Genomic DNA, 23,082 nt, shown 5'->3' with positions numbered 1-23,082 from the left:
TTTTTAGTAGAGACGAGGTTTCACCGTGTTAGCCAGGATGGTCTCGATCTCCTGACCTCGTGATCCGCCCGTCTCGGCCTCCCAAGTTGCTGGGATTACAGGCTTGAGCCACCGCGCCCGGCCCCAGAAATCAATTTTAAGAAGCTCTTTATTTAGAAAATGCTGCTTAATCTAAGAGATGTCTAAGATAATAAGTGAAAAATAAGACCCAAGACACTAGATGAAAATGAACTCTCCCAAGGCCCAATGTGAGGTCTAATTTGGGTTTGCTAGTGAATCTATTTTTTTAATCTGAACATCTCCTTGAAATGGCAAGAATTTCTCCTTGTTCAAAGATGACTTTCTTCATTTCTTCTATCATGGTGGCCCTTCCAAAAAATGATAATAAAATAATGTTTTTTAATACAGATGGTCCCCAACTTATGATGGCTTAACTTAAAATTTTTCAGCTTTATATTCTGCAAAAAAGCAATACACGTTCTATGAGAAACCATACTTTGAGTACCAATACAACCATCCTGTTTTTCACTTTCAGTATAGTATTCAATAAATGACGTGAGATATTCTATAATTTATTATAAAATGGGCTTTGTGTTAGATGATTTTGGCCAACTGTAGGCTAATGTAAGTGTTCAGAACATGTTTAAGGCAGACTAGGCTAAGATGTGATGTTCAGTAGGTTACGTATATTAAATGCATTTTTTACTTACAGCAGTTTCAACTTACAATGGGTTTATTGGGACATAACCCCATCATAAGTCAAGGAACATCTGTATTATATTGAAATTAGTTGTTGAACATTGGCTTTATTTTCCCTATCATTAGCTAAAAAGGAGTTTGTATTCATGTATTTGAAGAAGTTAGTGTTTAAGTTACTACAATGACTCTGAAAGAATAGTTAATAGTATCTTCAAAACAGCTGCCCATAAACATAAGCGTAAGTGATATCCTGATTAACTCCTCTGAGAAACTGAGTTACCATGGGGGCATCCCACTCAGACAGAGGCCACTGCTGCTTCCCTGGCATTCAAATTGGCTTGGGTTTTTCACTCCCTATTGGGAAAATAAGCACTTGCAACTGAGAATATTTAAGGTTTCTTCACTGAGATATTCAGCAGTTCTAAGAGAATTGGAAAAAGTGAAACTATTTGTAAAACAGAGATTTCGCTCAGTCCAAGTCACAAATAACTGCCAAATTTCTGAAACCTCTGTTTACTACTCTTTGTTTAGGATCCAGTCCACAGTGGACTTTTTTGAGAATAGTTATTATCTAGGTGACAAAAGAAAGGATTGAGAGTAGCCTTAGAACTTACATTCTTAAATTAAAAGCCACTCGGTGAAAACAATATGAGTGGCCCAGATGTATGCATGTGGGGTAACACCTGGTAAATCTTGAACTCTCTGATAAGACAACTTTTCAATTAAAAAAAAAAAGGTTCAAATTGTGCTGTTGCCTTCTACCAAAATTCCTATTACATTCTATGTTAGTTATTTGTTAGTTTATGACATCTAATGATGATCTCATAATTATAATTTTATTGGCCACACTGCCATAGCCTTTATGCATTATAATTCTCAGGCTGGGCCAGGTGCAGTGGCTCACACCTGTAATCCCAGCACTTTAGGAGGCCAAGGCGGGTGCATCACTTGGGGTCAGGAGTTTGAGACCAACCTGGCCAACATGGTAAAACCCCATCTCTACTAAAAATACAAAAATTAGCCAGGCGTGGTGGTGCATGCCTGTAATCCCAGCTACTTGGGAGGCTGAGGCAGGAGAATCACTTGAACCCAGGAAGCGGAGGTTGTAGTGAGCCGAGATCACGCTACTGCACACCAGCCTGGGCGACAGAGTGAGACTCTGTCTCAAAAATGAATAAAAAATAATTAACAGGCTGTTAGCCAAGATCTTGTAATTATTTATTACAGAATATAGATATTTCATGATTGACAGGTACTAAAATTTCTGTCCTTTGAATAACAGTATAGGCTCTTTTCTTTCTTTTTTTTTTTTTAGACATAGTCTCATTCTGCTGCCCAGGTTGAAGTGCAGTGGCATGATCTCGCCTCACCTCCACCTCCCAGGTTCAAGCGATTCTCATGCCTCAGCCTCCCGAGTAGCTGGGATTACAGGCCTGCACCACCACACCTGGCTATTTTTGTATTTTTGATTAGAGACGGCATTTCACCATGTTGGCCAGGCTGGTCTCGAACTCCTGGCCTCAAGTGATCCACCTACCTTGGCCTCCCAAATGCTAGGATTACAGGCATGAGCCACTGCACCCGGCCAGTATAGGCTCTTTTCATAAGATGACTGATGTTTGTGGAACTGCCCGTTTGAGAGTTGTGCTTTTCCTCCAAGTTATTCCAAGCATATCACAATGGTTTTTTTTAAATCAGCCATTGATTATTTATTGGCAAGAAAATAGATACTTAGAATTTTTTAATGTTTGCTTTTTTAAGGAGACAGATTTTTTTTAACTGTCTGTCCATACTAGTCTTTTGGTTTCCTACAAATCACATTTTCTTTCACTTGTCCTGTGAGAAGTAAAGGGAAAATCAGTAGGAAAGGGATATGTTCATGTGTGGGTTTTCAAAAGCAGATTGACTCAGATCTAAAGTAAAGGAATAAGGCAGTATTCCTGGTTTCTAGTTACAAATTTTTCAACTACTCTGAAATTAATCAGTTTTCCCTTATTTATGTCTCAGTTTCTCCCCATTTAGTCTGAGACACTGTTAGAAAGTCCTGGGAATTTTCCAAGGGTGCTCAATATATTTAATCTGATCTTACTAATTTTATGTTTTTATTTTAGCCATGTGGTAAGAAAATTGATTGAGTATCATTTATTTTTTTGTTTGGGTTTTTTTTTTCCTTAGCTCCGAGTCTTCAAATTGGCCAAATCCTGGCCCACCCTGAACATGCTAATCAAGATTATTGGAAATTCAGTGGGTGCCCTGGGCAACCTGACACTGGTGCTGGCCATTATTGTCTTCATCTTTGCCGTGGTGGGGATGCAGCTCTTTGGAAAAAGCTACAAAGAGTGTGTCTGCAAGATCAACCAGGACTGTGAACTCCCTCGCTGGCACATGCATGACTTTTTCCATTCCTTCCTCATTGTCTTTCGAGTGTTGTGCGGGGAGTGGATTGAGACCATGTGGGACTGCATGGAAGTGGCAGGCCAGGCCATGTGCCTCATTGTCTTTATGATGGTCATGGTGATTGGCAACTTGGTGGTTAGTACTAATTTGTAGATATTTTTGTTCTACACCTTGAATATTCTACCCTTGGCCCAGAAGCCCAAGTCCTTCTACTGCTTAGTCCTCCTGCTACCTGTCATGTTTGTTGATTTTTATTCTTTCTTGGCCCAGAAACCCTAAGGTACCAGTGAAGGAGAGGAGACAGATACTTACAGAGTGCCTACTTAGTCATGACCCCCACCCACAACTTGTCAACCCTTTTCATAGAGTTAGGAAAGCAAACTCAGCAAAATTAAGTGACTTTCCCAAATAAATATAGGGCTTGTATTTGAACCTAGACTTCAAAGTCTGTGCCCTTTCACCTACAGAAGCCTTCTTGTTTCTTAACCACAATTTCTCATCTTTGGCGCTATTGACATCTTGGGCTGGATGATTCTTTGTTGTGGACTGTCCTGTGCATTGTAGGATTTAGTAGCATCCCTCCTGGCATCTACCCACTAGATGCCAGTAGCATCCTCAGAGCTGTGACAACCAAAAATGTCTCCAGACATTGCCAGATGTCCCTGGGGGGCAAAATTGCCCTCCATTGAGAGCCACTGCTCTAAACTGTCTTAGAGTTTAATTTATATAAATGACAAATCACTTTATTGCTTTACTTTGATTTGTCCACCTGCTCTCTTCTACCTCTGTCTTTAGAAGAGTCACCAACAGATCTTTTTTTTTTTTTTTTTTTTGAGACGGAGTCTCGCTCTGCCGCCCAGGCGGGAGTGTTGTGGCCGGATCTCAGCTCACTGCAAGCTCCGCCTCCCGGGTTCACGCCATTCTCCTGCCTCAGCCTCCCGAGTAGCTGGGACTACAGGCACCCGCCACCTCGCCCGGCTAATTTTTTTGTATTTTTTAGTAGAGACGGGGTTTCACCGTGTTAGGCAGGATGGTCTCGATCTCCTGACCTCGTGATCCGCCCGTCTCGGCCTCCCAAAGTGCTGGGATTACAGGCTTGAGCCACCACGCCCGGCCGAGTCACCAACAGATCTTAACACCTTGTTTCTTAAAGTGTGATCTGGGGACTAGAAGCAACAAGATCACTTAAGAGTGTGTTAGAAATGCAGAATTCTAGGCCCCAAATCAGAACTACTGAATCAGAATCTGCATTTTTAACAAGATCCTTATGTGACTTATATGTACACTAAAGTTTGAGAAAGAACTATCTTACAGATCAGGGCCCCAATCCCACCTGCAAGTGTAGGGCAAAGAGGACTGGAAGCACGGTGGCTCAAGCCTGTAATCCCAGCACTTTGGGAGGCCAAGACGGGCGGATCACGAGGTCAGGAGATCGAGACCATCCTGGCTAACATGGTGAAACCCCGTCTCTACTAAAATACAAAAAAAAAAAAAAAAAAAAAAAAAAGGACTGGAAGAAGACAAGCTTATGTGTCCCTTGCAAGCTCATCCACATTAGTTCTCTTCCTTTTTCTGCCATAGAGAAGCATGACAGTAAAAGACTCCTACTCACCAGCCTCCGAACCAGCTACAGCTATTCTGTTCTTCCATTTGACTTGCAAAAAAATAGCTACTGTAATGTTTAATTCCTCCTGTTCTCCGTTCCCAGCCACCTTTCCCTCAGTCGTAATCCCTCTAGTCTTCTCACTACTTCAGTGACTATAACAATGGCTTCCTGGTATGTGGCATGATCAACATTTCCAAGCCCTGACTTTGTCACCCTTTCTTCATTCTCCTGTTCTTAGTTGTCTCAAAGACATCCCCCCATGGCTGTCTCCAGATACCTGAGCACTTGACAAAAATCAGCTGTTACCACTACCCCCTGATGACACTTTTCAGGTTCCCCTTTGCTAAGTAGTCCCTCTGCCTATCTAGTTTCTAGGAACCTATAACGTTGGAGTATTTTCTGTCTCTTTTCTCTCCATTCCCAGCAAATATCTTATGTGTCTTAAATGCATCTTTCTTCATAGTATTTTTGTGGATATCTTTCTTCATAGTATCTAAGATCTGCCCCTTCCTTTGCATTTCTATAATTCATTCAGTACTTTATAAAGTGTGGTCTCAAGACCCCCTGCATCATAATTACACAAGTTTCACTCACAAAAAAAGGCCAAGTTCCAGCCTCTACACCAAATCTACTGAATCCAAATCTCTTTAGAGAGTAGGCTAAGGAAATATTTTTAACAAACATCCACACCCCTCACTCCCTGAGATTCTAATGCATGCTAAGATTTGGGATTTCTGTAGCCTGATCCAGACCCTTATCAATTCATGCATGTAACAGCCTCCTAACTTCTGCCCTTCCCCTCTGTATGTAGTTAGTCTGAATGACTTTTTCAAATCTCTGTCATCATCTGTGACTCCTTTACTCAAGAACCAGTAGTGGATCTAATTAAATAAAACTCAGATCCCTCAGCCTGGCCTTCAAAGGCCCCTCCAACTCACCCCCATTTTACCAACCATATTCCTTTTTAACTCTACAAATGGTGCAGATAATCCGAATACTTATAGTTCATTTATTGTTTCCACCCTCCCACTCTGCACATGACTGTTATCTCCTCCTAAAATGTATGCCTTACTCTTCTTCCCAAGTATGACAAAGTAAGGACCAAGTATAAATCAAGAAGTGAGCACCTCTCCCACTCCTAAAAAGTAAGTCTTAATAAAAATAAATTAATTAATCTTAATGTTCAATGTAGTAAAATAGGAGATGAAAACAAAAATAAATAAAGCTTGTATCTGATGGCTTGACCTTTGGTTATGCAGAAGAACATAAAAGTCACCATCACTGTCTTGCTAAAGCGATTTTATTTTTGTAAATGTTAGGAAAACAAAATTTGTTCTTAAAATACAATGACATGAAGTGTATTTCAGTCCTACCTTCTTGATTTTGTTGTGGATGGCACTTCAAGCCTAATTTTTTTTTCTGACGTGGGTCCTCTAAGAACTCTGCTCATGAATACGTGGCATCTACGCACTTTGCGACCCTCCCTAATAATGTATATTCACCTTTTTATTTTGGGGAAATTTCCTTCCAAAATGGATACAGCCTTCGTTTTTTCTAATTATAAGAGAAGTAATATATTTTGGGGTACATATATATGTATGTAAAACTATAAAAGACCCAAGAAAAGAGGTGCTAAACTCCTTGTATTACAACCAAAACCAAACACATTCCTACCCGGTAACATGAGCATTTAAAATACTATGTGGGCCAAACACAACACAACAGAGCCTCTTTGAGTCTGTCACGTGAAGTCCGTTGGCTTCCAGTTTGCAACCCTGAGTTCGGTGGATAACTTTTCTACATTTGTTCTTTTTTTCCAATGCTACTGGCATAGGTGCTGAACCTGTTTCTGGCCTTGCTCCTGAGCTCCTTCAGTGCAGACAACCTGGCTGCCACAGATGATGATGGGGAAATGAACAACCTCCAGATCTCAGTGATCCGTATCAAGAAGGGTGTGGCCTGGACCAAACTAAAGGTGCATGCCTTCATGCAGGCCCACTTTAAGCAGCGTGAGGCCGATGAGGTGAAGCCTCTGGATGAGTTGTATGAAAAGAAGGCCAACTGCATCGCCAATCACACCGGTGCAGACATCCACCGGAATGGCGACTTCCAGAAGAATGGCAATGGCACAACCAGCGGCATTGGCAGCAGCGTGGAGAAGTACATCATTGATGAAGACCATATGTCCTTCATCAACAACCCCAACTTGACTGTGCGGGTACCCATTGCTGTGGGGGAGTCTGACTTTGAGAACCTCAACACAGAGGATGTTAGCAGCGAGTCGGATCCTGAAGGCAGCAAAGATGTAAGATCCCAGCCTAGAAACAGCTTTGATCCTGTGTGAGAACAAACAGGGTGCTGTCAGCCTTGGGGATTGTTTCAGCTATGGGCTTGGTAGAGAGATTCTGGAATAACCAACTTACGTGGAGAACTAATTCCACCCTCCCAGTATCATTCTAGGCCTTTCCTAGATGAAGTGGAATCCTAAGATGATCCTGGACCCACCTCTGTCACTTCTGGATCATCCGGGTCAGAGGCTGGAATAAGCCCTTGAGTACTTCCCTGCCATTCATCTTAGTTATAGCCCTGAAACCAACCTATAGCCGCATTTAGCTTTGGGTGGGTCATTGTCTTCCGTGAGTAGGTTTTGATGTTATATCCCATCTGGAAAGAAGTTTTGAGGGCCCGTGGATATGGTTTGCTTATCGCGAGTTGTAGTAAGAATTCTAGAGAAGAGTCAGAACTGGCGCCTCATCCCCCCAGAGACAGAGTTCTCAGTGTGGGGTGGGCATGTTGCCGCAGAGCTGTCTGATGTCCCTTTTCCTTGCATGTCTAGAAACTAGATGACACCAGCTCCTCTGAAGGAAGCACCATTGATATCAAACCAGAAGTAGAAGAGGTCCCTGTGGAACAGCCTGAGGAATACTTGGATCCAGACGCCTGCTTCACAGAAGGTGAAAGGGGGCGAGGAGGGGATGGGCTTGGGACACTCGTGTTGCTCACAGACACAGCTCTGCCAGGGCTAGTGGTGGGCGAGGGGCAGCTCAGTGGCTGTCTTCAAGAACTTTGCTCCCCACCCCACCATTTTGAAGGAAACTTAGATTATTTCCCCTATTTGTATCTGACAAGTATGTAACAAGTTTCTGTTCTCACACTTTTCATTGTCCATTTTCTCTTGGCATCAGCCCAAAAACTTCCTTTCGTACAACCTGTTCTATCATGGCTGTGCCTGCCTCCTGACTACCCTTTTCTCCTCCCTCTCACTGCTTCTTTGTAGGACATCTTCTTGACTCCAGAGGGCCTTGCCCCGTTAGCCTTTGCAGCATAGCCTCAGCCCTGCCACCCTCTCCATTTCTGAATCAGGCATTCTGATTCAGCCACTGTCCTCCTGGCTGTGTGGTGGGGCAGCACCTGGCAGGGCCTGGGAGATGGAGGAGAGGGCAGGTCTGGGCGGGGCACGTTTCCACGGTCTGACCTGCCTCTCCCGCTGGTGCCAGGTTGTGTCCAGCGGTTCAAGTGCTGCCAGGTCAACATTGAGGAAGGGCTAGGCAAGTCTTGGTGGATCCTGCGGAAAACCTGCTTCCTCATCGTGGAGCACAACTGGTTTGAGACCTTCATCATCTTCATGATTCTGCTGAGCAGTGGTGCCCTGGTGAGGTCCAGGGGAGAGTGTGAGGAGGGATTGGCTGGGGAAGGGTGTAGAGAAGCCAGTGGGAAAAGGCTGAGGCCCGAGCCCAGTGGCTCTGAAAACAGATTGGCTGTGGTCCCAAGAATAATGATCTGTTAAGGTGCTTTGGGCTGCTACTTTGAGCCTGTGGGATTAGAATCCACACCTGTTCATGTCCTGATCCTCTGTAGACTTAGCACTATCCCTCTCATGTGTCCCCACTGCCTGGTTTACCCCATCCTTAGCAGCCCCTAAAATGAACTTCCCTGTCTTACCTAATACCCCAAATCTCTTGTTCTTTGCTTTTCAGTTACCCAGGATGGGAGGGAGGTGGTATTCCTCCACTCACTGTCCCTTCACAGCCTACTGGATATAGAGAACCCGTGACATTAGCAAATGTTTAGAGTCAGATCTCTGGTACAAAGGTTATTTATATTCACATTGTCCTAAGTGCTTATTAATCAGTGAAACATACAAGGCCCTGAACACACAGGCTCCTCCACTGCTGAGACTAATTATCTTGGCATTTACTTTTATTTTTAGCTGGGTTATAACTGAGGACACCTGGACAGGGTGTGGTGTGAGGGAGTTGCTTGCTGGTTGAATAGTCTTGAGGACAGCAGGGACTAGAGACAGTATACACTTTCCATTCCTTAAGGTAAAGGTGAAGAATGCATAATGTTGAAGTATATTTAAAGAAGATGGGCACATTCATGTAGGTGTGGAATCAAAGCTTAATCTGGAAGCAAAAAAAAAAAAACAACAACAACAACATAACAAGGAAGAATCCCCAAATTCAGTGTTAAAGATTTTGACAGTGACTTGGGAAGTTTCACTGACTTGTGAGGCAGGAGAATAAAAGCTGAGAGAGGCAGCAGTGTGTATTAAAGACAAGCCCAAGGTGAAGAAGACAGCTTTCATGAAAAGGATCATGGGAAGCGAGGGGAAGGTTTACACAGGAAGGTGTCAGGATTAAAATAGGAGGCAAAAAAGATGGCTTGGTAGCCACTGATCTGACTGAAGGGGAGCCAGACCGCCCCGCCTGTGCCTGGGCCATTTGTTGCATCAACGAGCATTCACACAACACTTCCTGAGGTGCCGCAGAGGCACCCAAGATGACAGCATAGTCTCTGCCCTTGAGAAAAGAGAGGATCAGACTAAGCCGAGTGATTGGAGAAAGGTGTTTTTTTATTGTTAGTATTGTTATTCTTCAAGTCTAGTAAATAAAAATCTAAACAGTATGACCCATCATTTGGTTCTTCTCTTCCCCATCTCTACAAAAAAGAATAAAACAGTAGTGAACCAAAGGTTTTGAATGTTCTTTACTGCTCACCTTTGACAGTTTTTATTTGTCGTAATGATTAGGCAAAGGATATTTGGTTCAGTACGTACAGATCCTGTGTAATAGTAGGCATGATATTTAAGAATAACAAAGTGAAGCCACTGCTAAAATGTCCAAGAAGAAACTAGAACGTGGTTATGATGGGACTAAAGAGGGTGGGGATTAGGGCCCTCAGTGACATGAGATCTGTCTTGGGCATCTCACATACCTTGGATTATAGAAGGGATTCCTAACAGATGGGGTTAAGGGGAAACCTGACATGGAAGCTGTTGCCTTTTTGATTGAGCAAAGGGGATTTATTTGCACCAAGACCTTGAGTAGGACTGTGGAACCCATAACCCCTGTCCCACTGCCCGTTGATGAAAGTGGAGCTCCTGATGTCCATGTGCCTCCAGTTTGGAAGGTGAGGCTGCATACAACTCAATTCTGTTCTTCCTTCTGGAGCTGTTCAGAGCAGGCACCTCCCATTGTATCACAGAGGACTTCCTCCCCACTTCCACAGGTTTTCCCATGCTTTAGGAATTCCCTCCTCTTGGCACCTCACCTGTGTAGTCCACCACTCTGCAGATGGGAACATTCACACCACCATATAAGGGATTATCCCACTCATGAATGCCAAATAAAGTAGTGCTAAGATTTTCTTCACCTGAGTGTCTCCCACCCATATGACCCTCCACCCATACTGTGGTGTCAAGGGACTAAAAGGAGGAAAGATTTTATCATGTCTTTTATGTATACTGTTGGTGAGGATGGGGAGAAATTGAAACGCTCATATGCTTCTGGTATGTGAGATGTGAAATGATGCAACCACTTTGGAAAACAGTTTGGCAGTTCCTCAAAAAATTAAACAGTTACCATATGACTCAGCAATTCCATTCCTGAGCATATGCCCTAGAGAATGAAAACATTTCTACATAAAAACCTATACACAGATGTTCACAGCAGCATTGTTCACAATAGAAACAACACACACGCCCATCAACTGATGAAGGATAAACAGAATGTGGTATATCCATATATTGGACTATTACTCAGCCATAAGAAGGAAAATCTAGAGAGAGAAAGTAGATGAGTCGTTGCCTAGGGCTAGGGGGTTGGGGGTTTAGGGGGTGATTGCTAAAGGGTATGGGGATTCTTTTAGAGGTAATGAACATGTTCTAAAATTGATTGTGGTGATAGATGCACAACCCTGAATATACTAAAAGCCATTTTAAATGGCTGAATTTTATGATGTATGGATTATATCTCAATAAAACTGTTAAAAAATAAAAAGCCTGTGTAGTGGGGAGTAAAGCTAAGGAGACAGGGAGCTGATGATAGGCCAGCCCATGTGGGAGGGCTCCCTGAGGACAGCAGTGCTCCCTGTGGCCTGCTTGCCTTTAGGCACTATCATAGGCAGCTGCTGCCTCTCTTTTAGGCCTTCGAGGACATCTACATTGAGCAGAGAAAGACCATCCGCACCATCCTGGAATACGCTGACAAAGTCTTCACCTATATCTTCATCCTGGAGATGTTGCTCAAGTGGACAGCCTATGGCTTCGTCAAGTTCTTCACCAATGCCTGGTGTTGGCTGGACTTCCTCATCGTGGCTGTAGGTGTCTTGCTTTCTGTTTCCCACCCCTTTCAGCAGGAACACAGAAACAGAGAGAGGTCTTTCTTTTTCTAATGGCAGTACCTGCCCTGGGCCCAGGTTATAGGTCAAGATGTAGATGTAGGTGTGGGTAAAGTTCCCTTGCACTCAGATCTTCGTTTTAGGAAGGGGCACTCTGAAGTCCCTGCATTTGCTCCAGGGGGACTAACCAACCAACTCTTTAGTCTGGTGGGTTTGGCTTAACTTAGATTCAGAGATTAGGAGTGAGAAGTGGAATCACAGATCTCAAAGGCCCTTGTTATTAGGCTGGGGACAGGAAGTTCTTGCCCCAGGCCAACAGGATGTCCTCTTTTTGTGGCTGGGAGAAGGGGTGAGAGAATGAGATGGGGGCTGCTGGGACAAAGGTGGTAGTGGGATCTCTGTGGTCTCTCCTGCTGACCATTCCCATGAACACGTCCATCCAACTCAAGTCTTGATACCAGACTCATCCAAACAAGTCAGTTTATTAGGTGAGGGGAGTTCACACTGAAATAAAGTCCCCCCTTCTTCCCACACATTGCCATTCTACAGTGATCATGAAACTTGAGAAATCCTTTTTTCCTCCAGGTTCCAAGACCATCTCCGAGGTTTGCTGGCCATGACCTCCTGTGTTTTTTCCAGGTTGGAAGCGACACCCTCTCTAACTCTTTCTCATCCCACCATCACTTGTCCCTTGTCGGCTTTACTAAGGATGATGACTGTTCTCTTATTCTGTATAATAACTAAAGCTTCTTTCTTTCCACCAAATCAGCATTTTAAAGAAAGGATGAATGAGATTTGTAAGACCAGGGCCTGTGGAAAATTTACTCCCCTCTGAGGGCTGTTAAGTGCCAAGAAAGTAGAATTGTGGAGGCTAGACTGGTCATGTAGAATGCAGGTTTCATTGGCTGCATGGTGAACTACCTGTAGAGTACCTCTGAGATCCAGGATAGAGCAGCATAGAAATCTCTCCGATGGCAGGCACCCAGCACTGAGCCAGTAATGATTTCTGCTCTATAAATGCATTTCTTTTCCAATACATTGTCTGCAGTTTCCATGGTTGATGACCCCCTTCCCAGAACTGTCACTGTGCCCTCAGTTGCATCCCCATTTCAAAAAGCCAGCCTTTGGGAAATGCCTAAATGAGGTGAGGAGCCCAGCCCTAGAGGGTACCAGTGTGAGACCCTCGCAGCAAGAGATGTTAGCACTCCCTCCAGCAACTGTTGATACCATCCTGTGGTGGAAGGACCTGTACCTCCCACAGACAGAAAGCTGGAGCTCTAAGACTTAAAGAATGGGCTTGAGATAAGACCCACAGAGCCAAAGTGAGACTGGGCCAGTTCTCTTTCTAGAGAAGGAGGAAGTGCCGTAGAGTCTTCATTTCACAATAGCTCCTCAGGACTACCTAGCGTCAGGTGGGACACCTGAACTCAAACTAGTACTCCCAGCTGCCTGGGGAGGCTGTGATTTGAAACAGAGCTTCCTCACCATGATCCACCCTCACCAGAACATATTCTTCCTCTTTTCCCTAGGGTGAGCTACCCAGAATTTGAGGATATTGATCGGGTATCCCACATGCCCCTGCTAAACAAATAAGCTGCTAAAGCACTAACAGTCCTACACATTAGCATTTATTTTTTGAGATGAGGTCTTACTCTGTCACCAGCCTCGAATGCAGTGGCACCATCTCTGCTCACTGCAGCCTCTGCCTCCTGGGCTCACACAATCCTCGCACCTCAGCCTCCCGAGTAGCTGGGGCTACAGGCACACACCACCATGCCTGGCTAATTTTTGTGTCTTGGGTAGAGATGGAGTTTCACCATGTTGCCCAGGCTGGTCTCAAACTCCTTGGCCTCCCAAAGTGTTGGGTTTACAGACATGAGCCACTGTGCCCAGCCAGCATTTATTTCACAAACATTTTTATGACTTTTTATATGAGGTGGAAGGGGGTAAAGAGCATAGGACAGGCATGTAGTCAACTGACACTAATTCATAAGCCCTCTAGCTTTTGGGGGTTGCTTGATCATTACATTACTGTGGTACCCAACTGGCTCCTGTGAAGACCTCTGTGCCAGTTATTAGTAAATAATATAGTCGAATGCCATTATCTGTGTAGAATTGCTCCAGAAGCAATAAGGAGAAGCAGAGGTTATCCCTGTTGCAAGCATGTTCCCAGCCCCTGGGGAGCTTACACTAGCTTCCACAGCAACTATGGCCTGATTCCAGGCTTGTGCTTGGTGGGGGGACATTCCCAGGCCATCACAGTGGCTTCAGTTGCTGCCACTTTTGAGTTGTGGATGGGCAATTAGTCTTGCCTGTCACCTGAACAGCTGGAACTGCTGGACTTTTTGGTGTCCATTTGAGTAAAGTGTCTGGTTTCTTTGGCATTGTAGAACATTCAGCAGGTTAGGTCCTAACTTAGCACCATCCACTGGTGACTTGATGTCTGAGTCTGTTACTCATTGCATTTGTTTCCCTAATTGATTTTTGTTCTTCCTTGTTGCCCCTTAAAGCTGTAAGTACTTTTCAGAGTCATGGGATTATCCAGATGACTTCCAAGGTTAATTCCTTTTATTTATAAGCCATACAAGTTCTCAAACAAAGAAAACATTCTGTTTTGCTCAGCTCCTTGGCTGCATTAGAGATTGTGTCCTGTAAAAGAATTTTGGCATCTTTTCCCCAGGACATTTATCCCACTGTATATGGAGATCAGCAAGCCTGTCAGTTCCGGAGGTGGGGACTTGCGGAGACCACTTGCCTTATCCTGAATTCAGACTGCTGAAAACATTCTCCATTTGAAAATACTTACATCATTTTGGAAAAGTCACCTAATGTCTTTCCCCCTTTTTTTTCCAGTCTGCAACCATAGATGCACTAAATTTATTTTTTATTTTTTAATGTTTTTAGGTAGGTCTCACCCTGCTGCCCAGGCTGGAGTACAGTGGCACAGTCATGGCTCACTGCAGCCTCAAAGTCCTGGGCTCAAGCAGCCTTCCCACCTCAGCCTCCTGAGTAGGTAGGACTGCAGACACATGCCATGGCGCCCAGCTTCATGCCCTGAATTTGATGTCTCCTCAATTCCTTTGTTTGTTTGTTTGTTTTTTATGTTTGATTCTTTCCTTAAAGAATACTTTAAGCAATGTTAGGATTATCTCCAGGAAGGGCTTAACAGAGACTCAAAGGATTATAAGAGAGCCCTCAACTGCTAAAGAATAACCCAGATAAGACCCTTATTGATCCTGTCCTGAGCCAAATTAATCAGCTGAGTAACAGCTTATCTCTCAGCAACGTTTAGAGCCAGCCACTGAATTGGCCTTTAGACCTCCTCCTTTATTCTCCACACTGTGGGCCTATTTGTTAGCAGATAAGTCACCCACCCTGAAGAGTTGGGATCTTCTTACCTTATATGGTGCCTAGAGCCACTCAAAGCTTAGTTTCTTGCAATCTTTACCTGACAGTTTCGTAAGATGAAGCTGACCCAGGGGACTGTTGAGCCCAGGTACTTGGTTGAGAAAGAATAGCTTCCCTTCAGGTATACCTGTTAAGGCCCCATGAAGAATCTGGCAACTTTCAATTCTTTTGGATTTAAGAGTTGGCTGTACTTGGTAATAATAGGGAAGTATACACCTCCGTATAAATTCTTATTGATAACGATGGATGAATAGAGAGAAGGGGATTGGTTGGTGCTACTGTGTTCTAGATAGGGCTTTTGTGGCCCATAGTTTAGGCAGACATTGAACTCTGGACCATCTGCCTTTCCAAGAAAATTAGGGTAGCCTAATAGGGCAACATTTACTTCCAGATTTGCTTTGGACACTGCCTAGGGCTTCAGAGAAGATACCTACACTGGTGGATTATGAGCACATGCATAGATAAGGTTCATACCCCTTTTTATTTTATTATTTATTTATTGAGATGGAGTTTCTCACTTGTCGCCCAGGTTGGGGTGCAATGGCACCACCATCTCCGCTCACTGCAACCTCTGCCTCCCGGGTTCAAGCAATTCTCCTGCCTCAGCCTCCCAAGCAGCTGGGATTATAGGCATGCACCACCACGTGCAGCTAATTTCTTCTTATATTTTTAGCAGAGACCAGGTTTCACCATGTTGGCCAGGCTAGTCTCGAACTTCTGATCTCACGTGATCCACCCACCTCCGCCAAACACCCGGCCATACCTGTTTTAAATGGAAACCTTTAAACGTGCTCTTCCTGACCCTTGCTAGGTCATTCACCTTCCACTTCTATCCCCTGCCAGTCATGCTGCTTAATTATACATGTCTTCATGTTTTTCATTTTTTTAAAAATTATGTGTGTGCAATTCACAGACACAGGATCAAATAATTAAAGCCCTAGAATAAAGATAAAAAGCAGCAATTGTAGATTGTTTCTTTTTTTCCTCTCTAAATTTTCTTTAAAGTATCATCAATTTAAGTAAGCTAAGCTGATGTGCAACCACCACTTCCCAGTAGGAAGAATTTAAGAGCTGTTGATGGAAATATCTTAACCTATCCTAGAATTTGTGTTGTAAGAAACCCAGAACCCAGCCAAGCATGGTGGCTTAAGCCTGTAATCCCAGCACTTTGAGAGGCCAAGGCAGGCAAATCACCTGAGGTCAGGAGTTTGAGACCAGCCTGGCCAACATAGTGAAACCCCGTCTCTACTAAAAATACAAAATTAGCCGGGCATGGTGACACATGCGTGTAATCCTAGCTACTCACCCAGGAGGCTGAGGCAGGGAGAATTGCTTGAACCCAGGAAGTGAAGGTTGCAGTGAGCCAAGATTGCGCCTTTGTACTCCAGCCTGGACGACAGAGTGAGACTTTGTCTCAAAAAAAAAAAAAAGTAGAAACCCAGAACCCAAACATTCTGGAGTTTGACTAACTAAAGGTATTTTTAGATCTGTTCTCCCCTGAAGAATTCTGTAACTCTCAGCTCAGGCCCAGGCAGGCATAAATGTAGTTAGCATGGTGTTGAGGAAGCATCGTGGTAACTGCTCTGAGAGCTCTGGTAGAATAAGGTAAGTTTGCCCCTGGCAGAGCAGGAAAGTGTTTGACCACATGTGTAGGCCTGGAGGTCTGCAGGCTTCTTCCCCCTGGTACGGCAACATATTCAAGTCTGGATTGTCCAGATAGGCCTGTTGGAATGTTGTCATGTAACCTGCCCACTGGGGACGTGACCTGTCTGTGGAAGAAAAAGCGTTGGCCTGGGAGTCAGGCAGTGGAGGTCTTTAATCTTGGTTCCAGAACTGCCAGTGTAACCCTGGGCAAATTCTTGTGTATGGGTATCAGTTTCCTCATCTATCAAATTAATTTTTTTTCCAAGAATTCTTCCAGCTGTTATTCTAATGATAAGAGTTATAAAAGATTGACATGGAAATGACAGACCTGAGGATAATTCATTTTGGACTGTTCTGGAAGGAAAGAGTGAGAATTATAAGGAAAAGTATGGGTTCATTTGTCCAGACTCACCCAAGTTCTTGTGGCCGTGGAGGGGTACTGGTTACAGTTAAAAGTCAAAAGGATTATCATAGTTAAAAGTGAGAGATAGAAGGATATGTTTAAAAGGTAGAGATACAACTCACTTAAGTGAGTTCTCATGGAGCACAATTCTTCTTGGGAACTGCAAAGTCAGCCATGGTACTTATTGAACGTTTTCATTGTTGTTAATGTCGTGATGCATAAGATTCTCAAACAAATGGTTTTTTGTCAACCAGGAGTAAGAGAGCTTGTCCCTGTTGGAAAGCCAATGGTGAATGAGCTGAGGAGGGGGCAGCTTGTGTGGAGTATGTGTATTTATCTGTATTCTTTTCCATAGGTACCATTAAATTTGTCTGGCTTAATTTAATGGGGACTTCTGGGACCTGCAGAGACTGTAAAGGGCGAGGGTAAGGCTCTTGTCTGTTCAGGCTCCTCTCCTTCCAGTGGAACTTCCTCACTCTCTCCCTCTCCCGTCAGCCTCTCCCCTTTTCCAAATTGTGTGTATGTTCTACCGCCTTCTCAATTTTCTCTTCCCTCTTGTTTTTTCTTCTGCCTCTCAACCACCTTTCCTTCCAGGTCGTTTGAGTCAAGTTGAAATAGGCAGCTGGTGTTACCCACTTCCTCTACCTGGGGGGCCCAATCTGTGTCTTCAGTGCTAGGGGCTTTATTCTAACACTCTGGAACCTCTGTTTTCTTTTCTTTTCTTTTTTTTTTTTTTTTTCTTTTGTTTATTTTTTTGTTACCTTTTTTGTTTTTGTTTTTCTCTTCTGTTTCTGTGTAGGTCTCTTTAGTCAGCCTTATAGCTAATGCCCTGGGCTACTCGGAACTAGGTGCCATAAAGTCCCTTAGGACCCTAAGAGCTTTGAGACCCTTAAGAGCCTTATCACGATTTGAAGGGATGAGGGTAAGATACTAAGAGCAGCTGATCCTTCTGCATGCCAATGGAAACTGTTTAAGCATGCTAGAACTGATCACATGGTGGAAAGATCATTCAGACACGAATTCTGTGATGCAGCTGCTGATTTGATCCTCCACTCTCCCCCACACCTGCCCCGTGCAAAGGGGAATTGCGTTAAGCTGCCTCATCACATTAATATTGGCCCCACCCCCAACAACATGCCATCGCAGAACATGTTAACATTGGCTATTCTCATTTGGCCTGGCTTACCTGTAGCACTCGGGGCGGCTTTCTGGGCTGTTGATTTAATAGGGAGAATCACCAGGTGCAAAGAAGGGGAATTGTAACCCACAGACCCACTGAAAAGCACAGGCTTCAGGCAGGGAGAGTGCTGTGTAGGGGCATCAGCCAGGTGGGGACTGTGGCCTTGAGGTCACTGAGAAAGCAGCTGAGAATGGGCTTGAAGACATGATGGCAGGCCCGGAATTGGGAATGGAGCAGAATTTGGCATGGCCCTGGGAGAAGAAATGCTTTTCTTTCTATTCGGATTCCTCTTATTGCACCTTGTTGTTCTCAGCCCAGTCCCATATGGACTGGCAGCCTCTGTCTGATAGCAAAGCTTTTTTCCTCACCCCCAACCCCTCTGCCCATGCTGTATGGTCCCCTAACACTGTCAAAACGACAACCAGGTATGATGCTAGATGATTGAATATCAGCTAGTTCCCCTGAAATTTCTTGATACCTCCTATTACTGCTTTGGTGATACTCCACCCAAAACAATACAAGGTGTTGTCACCCTGCTGACTTAGAAACAGGGTACCTTCTTGGTGCCATTTTCTTGTCTCTTGGTTTAAATAGTTGTGCGTGTGCATGCGTGCACGTGCATGTGCGCACACACACTCACACTAAAAAGTCAATTTCTTAAAATCAAAGGGGCAACTGGCTTTGGTGGTAATAGTTGTCCTGTGGTGATCAGAGAGAGGTCTGTTATACTTAACGAGACCAAGAAAACTCGCTTCAATTCAGATGTTGAATACATGCAGGAGAGCAAACCAGAGGATATATTTTTAAATGTGCAAACATCAAAATGTAGGAATAAAAATTAAACTGTTACAATAGTCTACATGAAGCAAGACCAATTGGAAAAACTAGATACCAGGACAGTGCTGCTTCATTCATTCCTCATCTGTGACCCCTGGCTGTTATTCCATGAAGCCACCCACAGTTATATAGGAAGATGAAAACTTAATTGGGACTTGGGAATTTTATTATGTTAATTTATCCAGACAAATGCTTTTTGTAACAAATTCATGTTTCTTCTGTAGCACAGTCACAGTTTGGTTTACTAAATGTAAGCTTTCTGCAACTGTCCTGAAACCATCTGCAGGAAGGGCAGTTCCACAGTAGTGTAAATTTATTTTAATTTTTTTTAAAACTTGGGATTTTAAGACTTTGTCCCACAGATAAGAGAGGTTTTAGCATGTGTGCAGTAAGGTCATTGCTATGCTTAGGCTAAATTTAGGAAGAGAGTTTATTACACAAGATTCAGTGGTTTAGACAGCCACGGTGGGATTGAACATGTGGTTAAAACGCTCTTCTCTGCTCCCTCCCCCTTTGCACCTTTTCCAGAGGGAGCTAGTTAAATGTTTTAATAAACCATACTGGTTTTTTTATAAAGTTGATAATCCACTTTGGTGACTGAAAAACTGAGGACAAGATGCAACCAAAAGAAGTCCACTGAAGGCAGTACTTGCAGCATTGCACCTGAGCTCCTCCGCACCCCCACAGTAATCCCTGATCTCCCTTGCAGCATTGCACCTGAGCTCCTCCGCACCCCACAGTAATCCCTGATCTCCCAAAAGAGATTGTTGATACCTGAAGAAATCCCCCATCCCCCCACCAAAAGAAATGCCCATCTGACCCATCTGATGCTTGTTACTAACTCTTTCCATCTAGATGCTCATTACTCTCAGTCCTGTCCAGGCAGACAGAAGCAGCCCCCATGGCCGCTGAGGCCAGTTTGCTCATGAGGCAGTTACTTGAATAACCTGGATGCAGGAGCCATTTTGGGAGCCACACCTCTTCCCTTTAGCTGCCCCTTCTTTCTCTACCTTTTCTGGACCCTCAGTTTCCAGTCCTCTAAAAACTTTTATTTGTCAACTTGAAAGTAGTTTAGGAGCCCGGAAGTCCCAAATGAATAATCAGAACAGTAGATAGTTTTATTTGAAAAGCATTAGGATGTTTCATTTGAAAAGCATCTACATCAAGATTTTTTTCGGTAAGATAATGGGCGAGAATAAGTTTGAACCCAAAGCTGGAATTTAAAACAATAAATGTGCATTGAGGGAAGCTTTGGAATAAGAGCACCACCTCATTTGGTTGACTCCAGCCAACTAACAGACGGTATTGACCATGGCTGGTTGGGCAGGTGAAAAGGGATCAGGGATCCATTCCTGCCCTGCAGGTTTCCTAGCTCTTCTGTGGAAGAGTAACTGCAAGAAGAAAAGATTGGATCTGGCTAAGCTTATAGTAAGTCCCCCAGTAATAAACAGAATTAGGTACACATGTTTTATTTAAATGTCATTTTTCTATGGGGCATTTTTTTTTATTCTTTGGTTTTGGTTCTTCTATATGCCAACACTTGAGAGATTACGTTTAGAAAATTTTAAATAAGAAATCTTCATAAACTGAACACCATCCATGCAGATGGGCTCAACTGTCACTGTGCTGCTCCAATTACAGACTCAGAGCTTCACTTGAGAAGGGAGCATATGACCCAAGCCTGTCCTGGGACACTGACTTCAGTCTCCTCTCCTTCCTCAAACCAAAGACCAGGAAAACTGAAGCACTTGTGCTATAGGCAAAGGAATGCTTAATGTAGTTCTTTGCTTTTCTCTCCTCCATAGTAATCTTCATTTAAAGATTTCGCTGTGCTGTTAAATTTTTGAGGGTATATAATATTAGTGCCATGAAACATGCATGCATTTTTGTTGATTGTCAGTACATAGTTGTCCATTAAAGCCATGTTCCCTCTGCCAGATATTAAAAGCTAGCTGATTTATAGTATTTAATGAGCAACAATAATGTCCAAGACATTATAGAGAAGACAAAAATACTGTAAGAATTAATATCCATTGGAATTTTCTCATCAATTAAATGGGATTTGTATCAATTGCCAAGTATAAATTTCCATTGATAAAAGTAACTTTTTATGGATTACTAAAACCTAGCTTTGAGTGATATTTCCATGTCTAGTTCTTAACAATAATAGATTTCATGATAATTAAAGGCAATGTAGAATAACTAGAGAGTTTGTGTAGAGAAGAGAAGATCAAATTCATTAAGTGACTATCAGTGGAAATTTGAATTGTCATTTATAATATATATTTAGTGTGAGACTTCAAAATAAGAAATATGATCTCTTGCCCAGTGGTTGCTGAGAATAACAGCACAATGATCATTACATACGGAGCACAGTTAAATAGTTTCTTCTTAACATATTGCAGCTTATCAGCTAATGTTCAAAGCAAGGAAGAATTATTAGTACATTTAATCAACTCTGGGCTGGGCATGGTGTCTTCATGCCTGTAATCCCAGAACTTTTGGAGACCAAGCTGGGCAGATCACTTTGAGGTCAGGAGTTCGAGACCAACCTGGCCAACATGGCAGAACTCCGTCTCTACTAAAAATACAAAAATTGGCTGGGTGCGGTAGCACACATCTGCAGTCCCAGTTACTCGGGAGGCTGAGGCAGGAGAATCGCTTGAACCCAGGAAGGGGAGGTTGCAGTGAGCCGAGATCGCATCACTGCACTCCAGCCTGGTCAACAGAGTGAGACCCTTTCTCAAAAAAAGTAAATAAATAAAAATTTAAAATTAATCAACTCTGTTTTCTGTTTTATTCATAATACTAAGGTAAAAAGTTTTTCTCTGGTTATGATTAAAATACATTTGCATATTATAAAACTTTGGATTTTATAGGATTTTATATCATATCAGAGAATAAGGCTCAGTGAATATTTTTGTATATTGATTCACTTGATCAAATGGATCAATATATAAAATTTTGTATATACTTTATGAGAATAAAAGTTCTAAGAGATCACTTCATTAATTTTTCTTCCCTGTGGTAAATATTAACCCATATTTAACTGTAACCCATAGTATGTAGGACAGGTTAGACTGGGTTTGAGTAGAAGCTTAAGATCATTCTCTGCATAGTCAGAAGAGTTCCTGGAGAAAGTAGGTTCTGAATTGAGATTAAAAAGCAACATGCCTTGGTTTCAAATCTTTGGGACCTACTTCCTATGCCACATTTGTAATGGTCTAACAGAAGGTCACCCACCTAAGGTCTGCTGCGAAATGCTGTCACATAGACTGGAGCTTTTGAATCTTTACATAATCTACTCCCTTATTGTTTGAGAAATTATTTTTCCATTTGTGGATCATCCTCCTTTTGCCTGTTCTTTTGCACATTTCATTGCTTTTTGGTGCTCCCGCCAAAGGGTGAGCAACTGTAGAATGAGGAGGTAAATTCAAATCTGAGTACATGACAAATTTGGGAACATAAATCAATATGAATATCATTCTCCAAAAAAAAATCGAAGATTTTCCAGATTTCAGATATCCTGGCTTTCCTTGCTCAAAGTAATAAACAATTAACAAAGTAATAAACACTTTATACTAATGACAGAACTGTCAGATCTAGAAGAGATTTCTTGGTCTAAGAATTAAGAAATAACTGCCTCTCAGTCTAAAGGCCTCAATATATGAATTGGAGAAACACAAAATGAATATTTTAATCTAAAAAGAAGAGTGACTCCTTAGCAGAAGAATATCATTGCATTTTTTACACAAGATAGAACAGGTAGCTCTGATCAGCCACATGTCCTGATGAGTGACAATACAATGAGTATCTAAGGCAAAACCAGAAGATAAGGAAAACCTAAACCCTAAACTGTATGCTGCTCTGACTGACACTGTAAAGCAAAATCAAAGTTGAAAACAACCCAGAAACTTTGATTCCTAAGGGGTTTTTTCCTTTGCTTTTTTTAAATTCCTGAGCTTATTGTAGTCAGTGACTTTTAACAATATGCCAATTTTTCAGTTTCCAGAGCAGTGATGATCTAACCCAAAACTCTCTTAAAAACCTTAAGTCATCCCTATTTCTAATACATTGTGATGAATGGAGTCAAGCCCTGGAATGAGCAGAGAGACGACAGCATTAGCCAAGCAGGGAGCGACTCTGATTTAAAAGCCTACAAAGTCAGAGTAAAAAAGCTGGAGAAGTATAATGAACCTTGAGTGAAAGCACATCTGTTCAGATTTTATTTTATACTGTTTGGTAGAGGGAATATAGCTTTTTTTTTCTTGAGCCTGCAAAATATGC

General features: G+C 42.8%; 1 protein-coding gene across 2 annotated transcripts in view; it reads left to right on the top strand.

Moving 5' to 3' along the window:
* Positions 1-23,082, top strand: part of SCN8A (sodium voltage-gated channel alpha subunit 8) — a 218,556-nt gene that overhangs the window by 170,250 nt on the left and 25,224 nt on the right. For both annotated transcript variants that reach the window (XM_017861547.1, XM_017861546.1), the window contains exons 16-21: positions 2,875-3,231; positions 6,537-7,007; positions 7,539-7,656; positions 8,200-8,354; positions 11,129-11,302; positions 17,578-17,700. In XM_017861547.1, coding sequence (XP_017717036.1) covers positions 2,875-3,231; positions 6,537-7,007; positions 7,539-7,656; positions 8,200-8,354; positions 11,129-11,302; positions 17,578-17,700 — 1,398 coding nt within the window. The remainder of the gene's footprint in view (positions 1-2,874; positions 3,232-6,536; positions 7,008-7,538; positions 7,657-8,199; positions 8,355-11,128; positions 11,303-17,577; positions 17,701-23,082) is intronic.

The sequence above is a fragment of the Rhinopithecus bieti genome, unplaced genomic scaffold, assembly GCF_001698545.2.
Source record: "Rhinopithecus bieti isolate Rb0 unplaced genomic scaffold, ASM169854v2 scaffold_56806, whole genome shotgun sequence".
In the NCBI taxonomy this organism is placed as follows: domain Eukaryota; kingdom Metazoa; phylum Chordata; class Mammalia; order Primates; family Cercopithecidae; genus Rhinopithecus; species Rhinopithecus bieti.
This window is presented reverse-complemented; position numbering and strand designations above follow the sequence as displayed.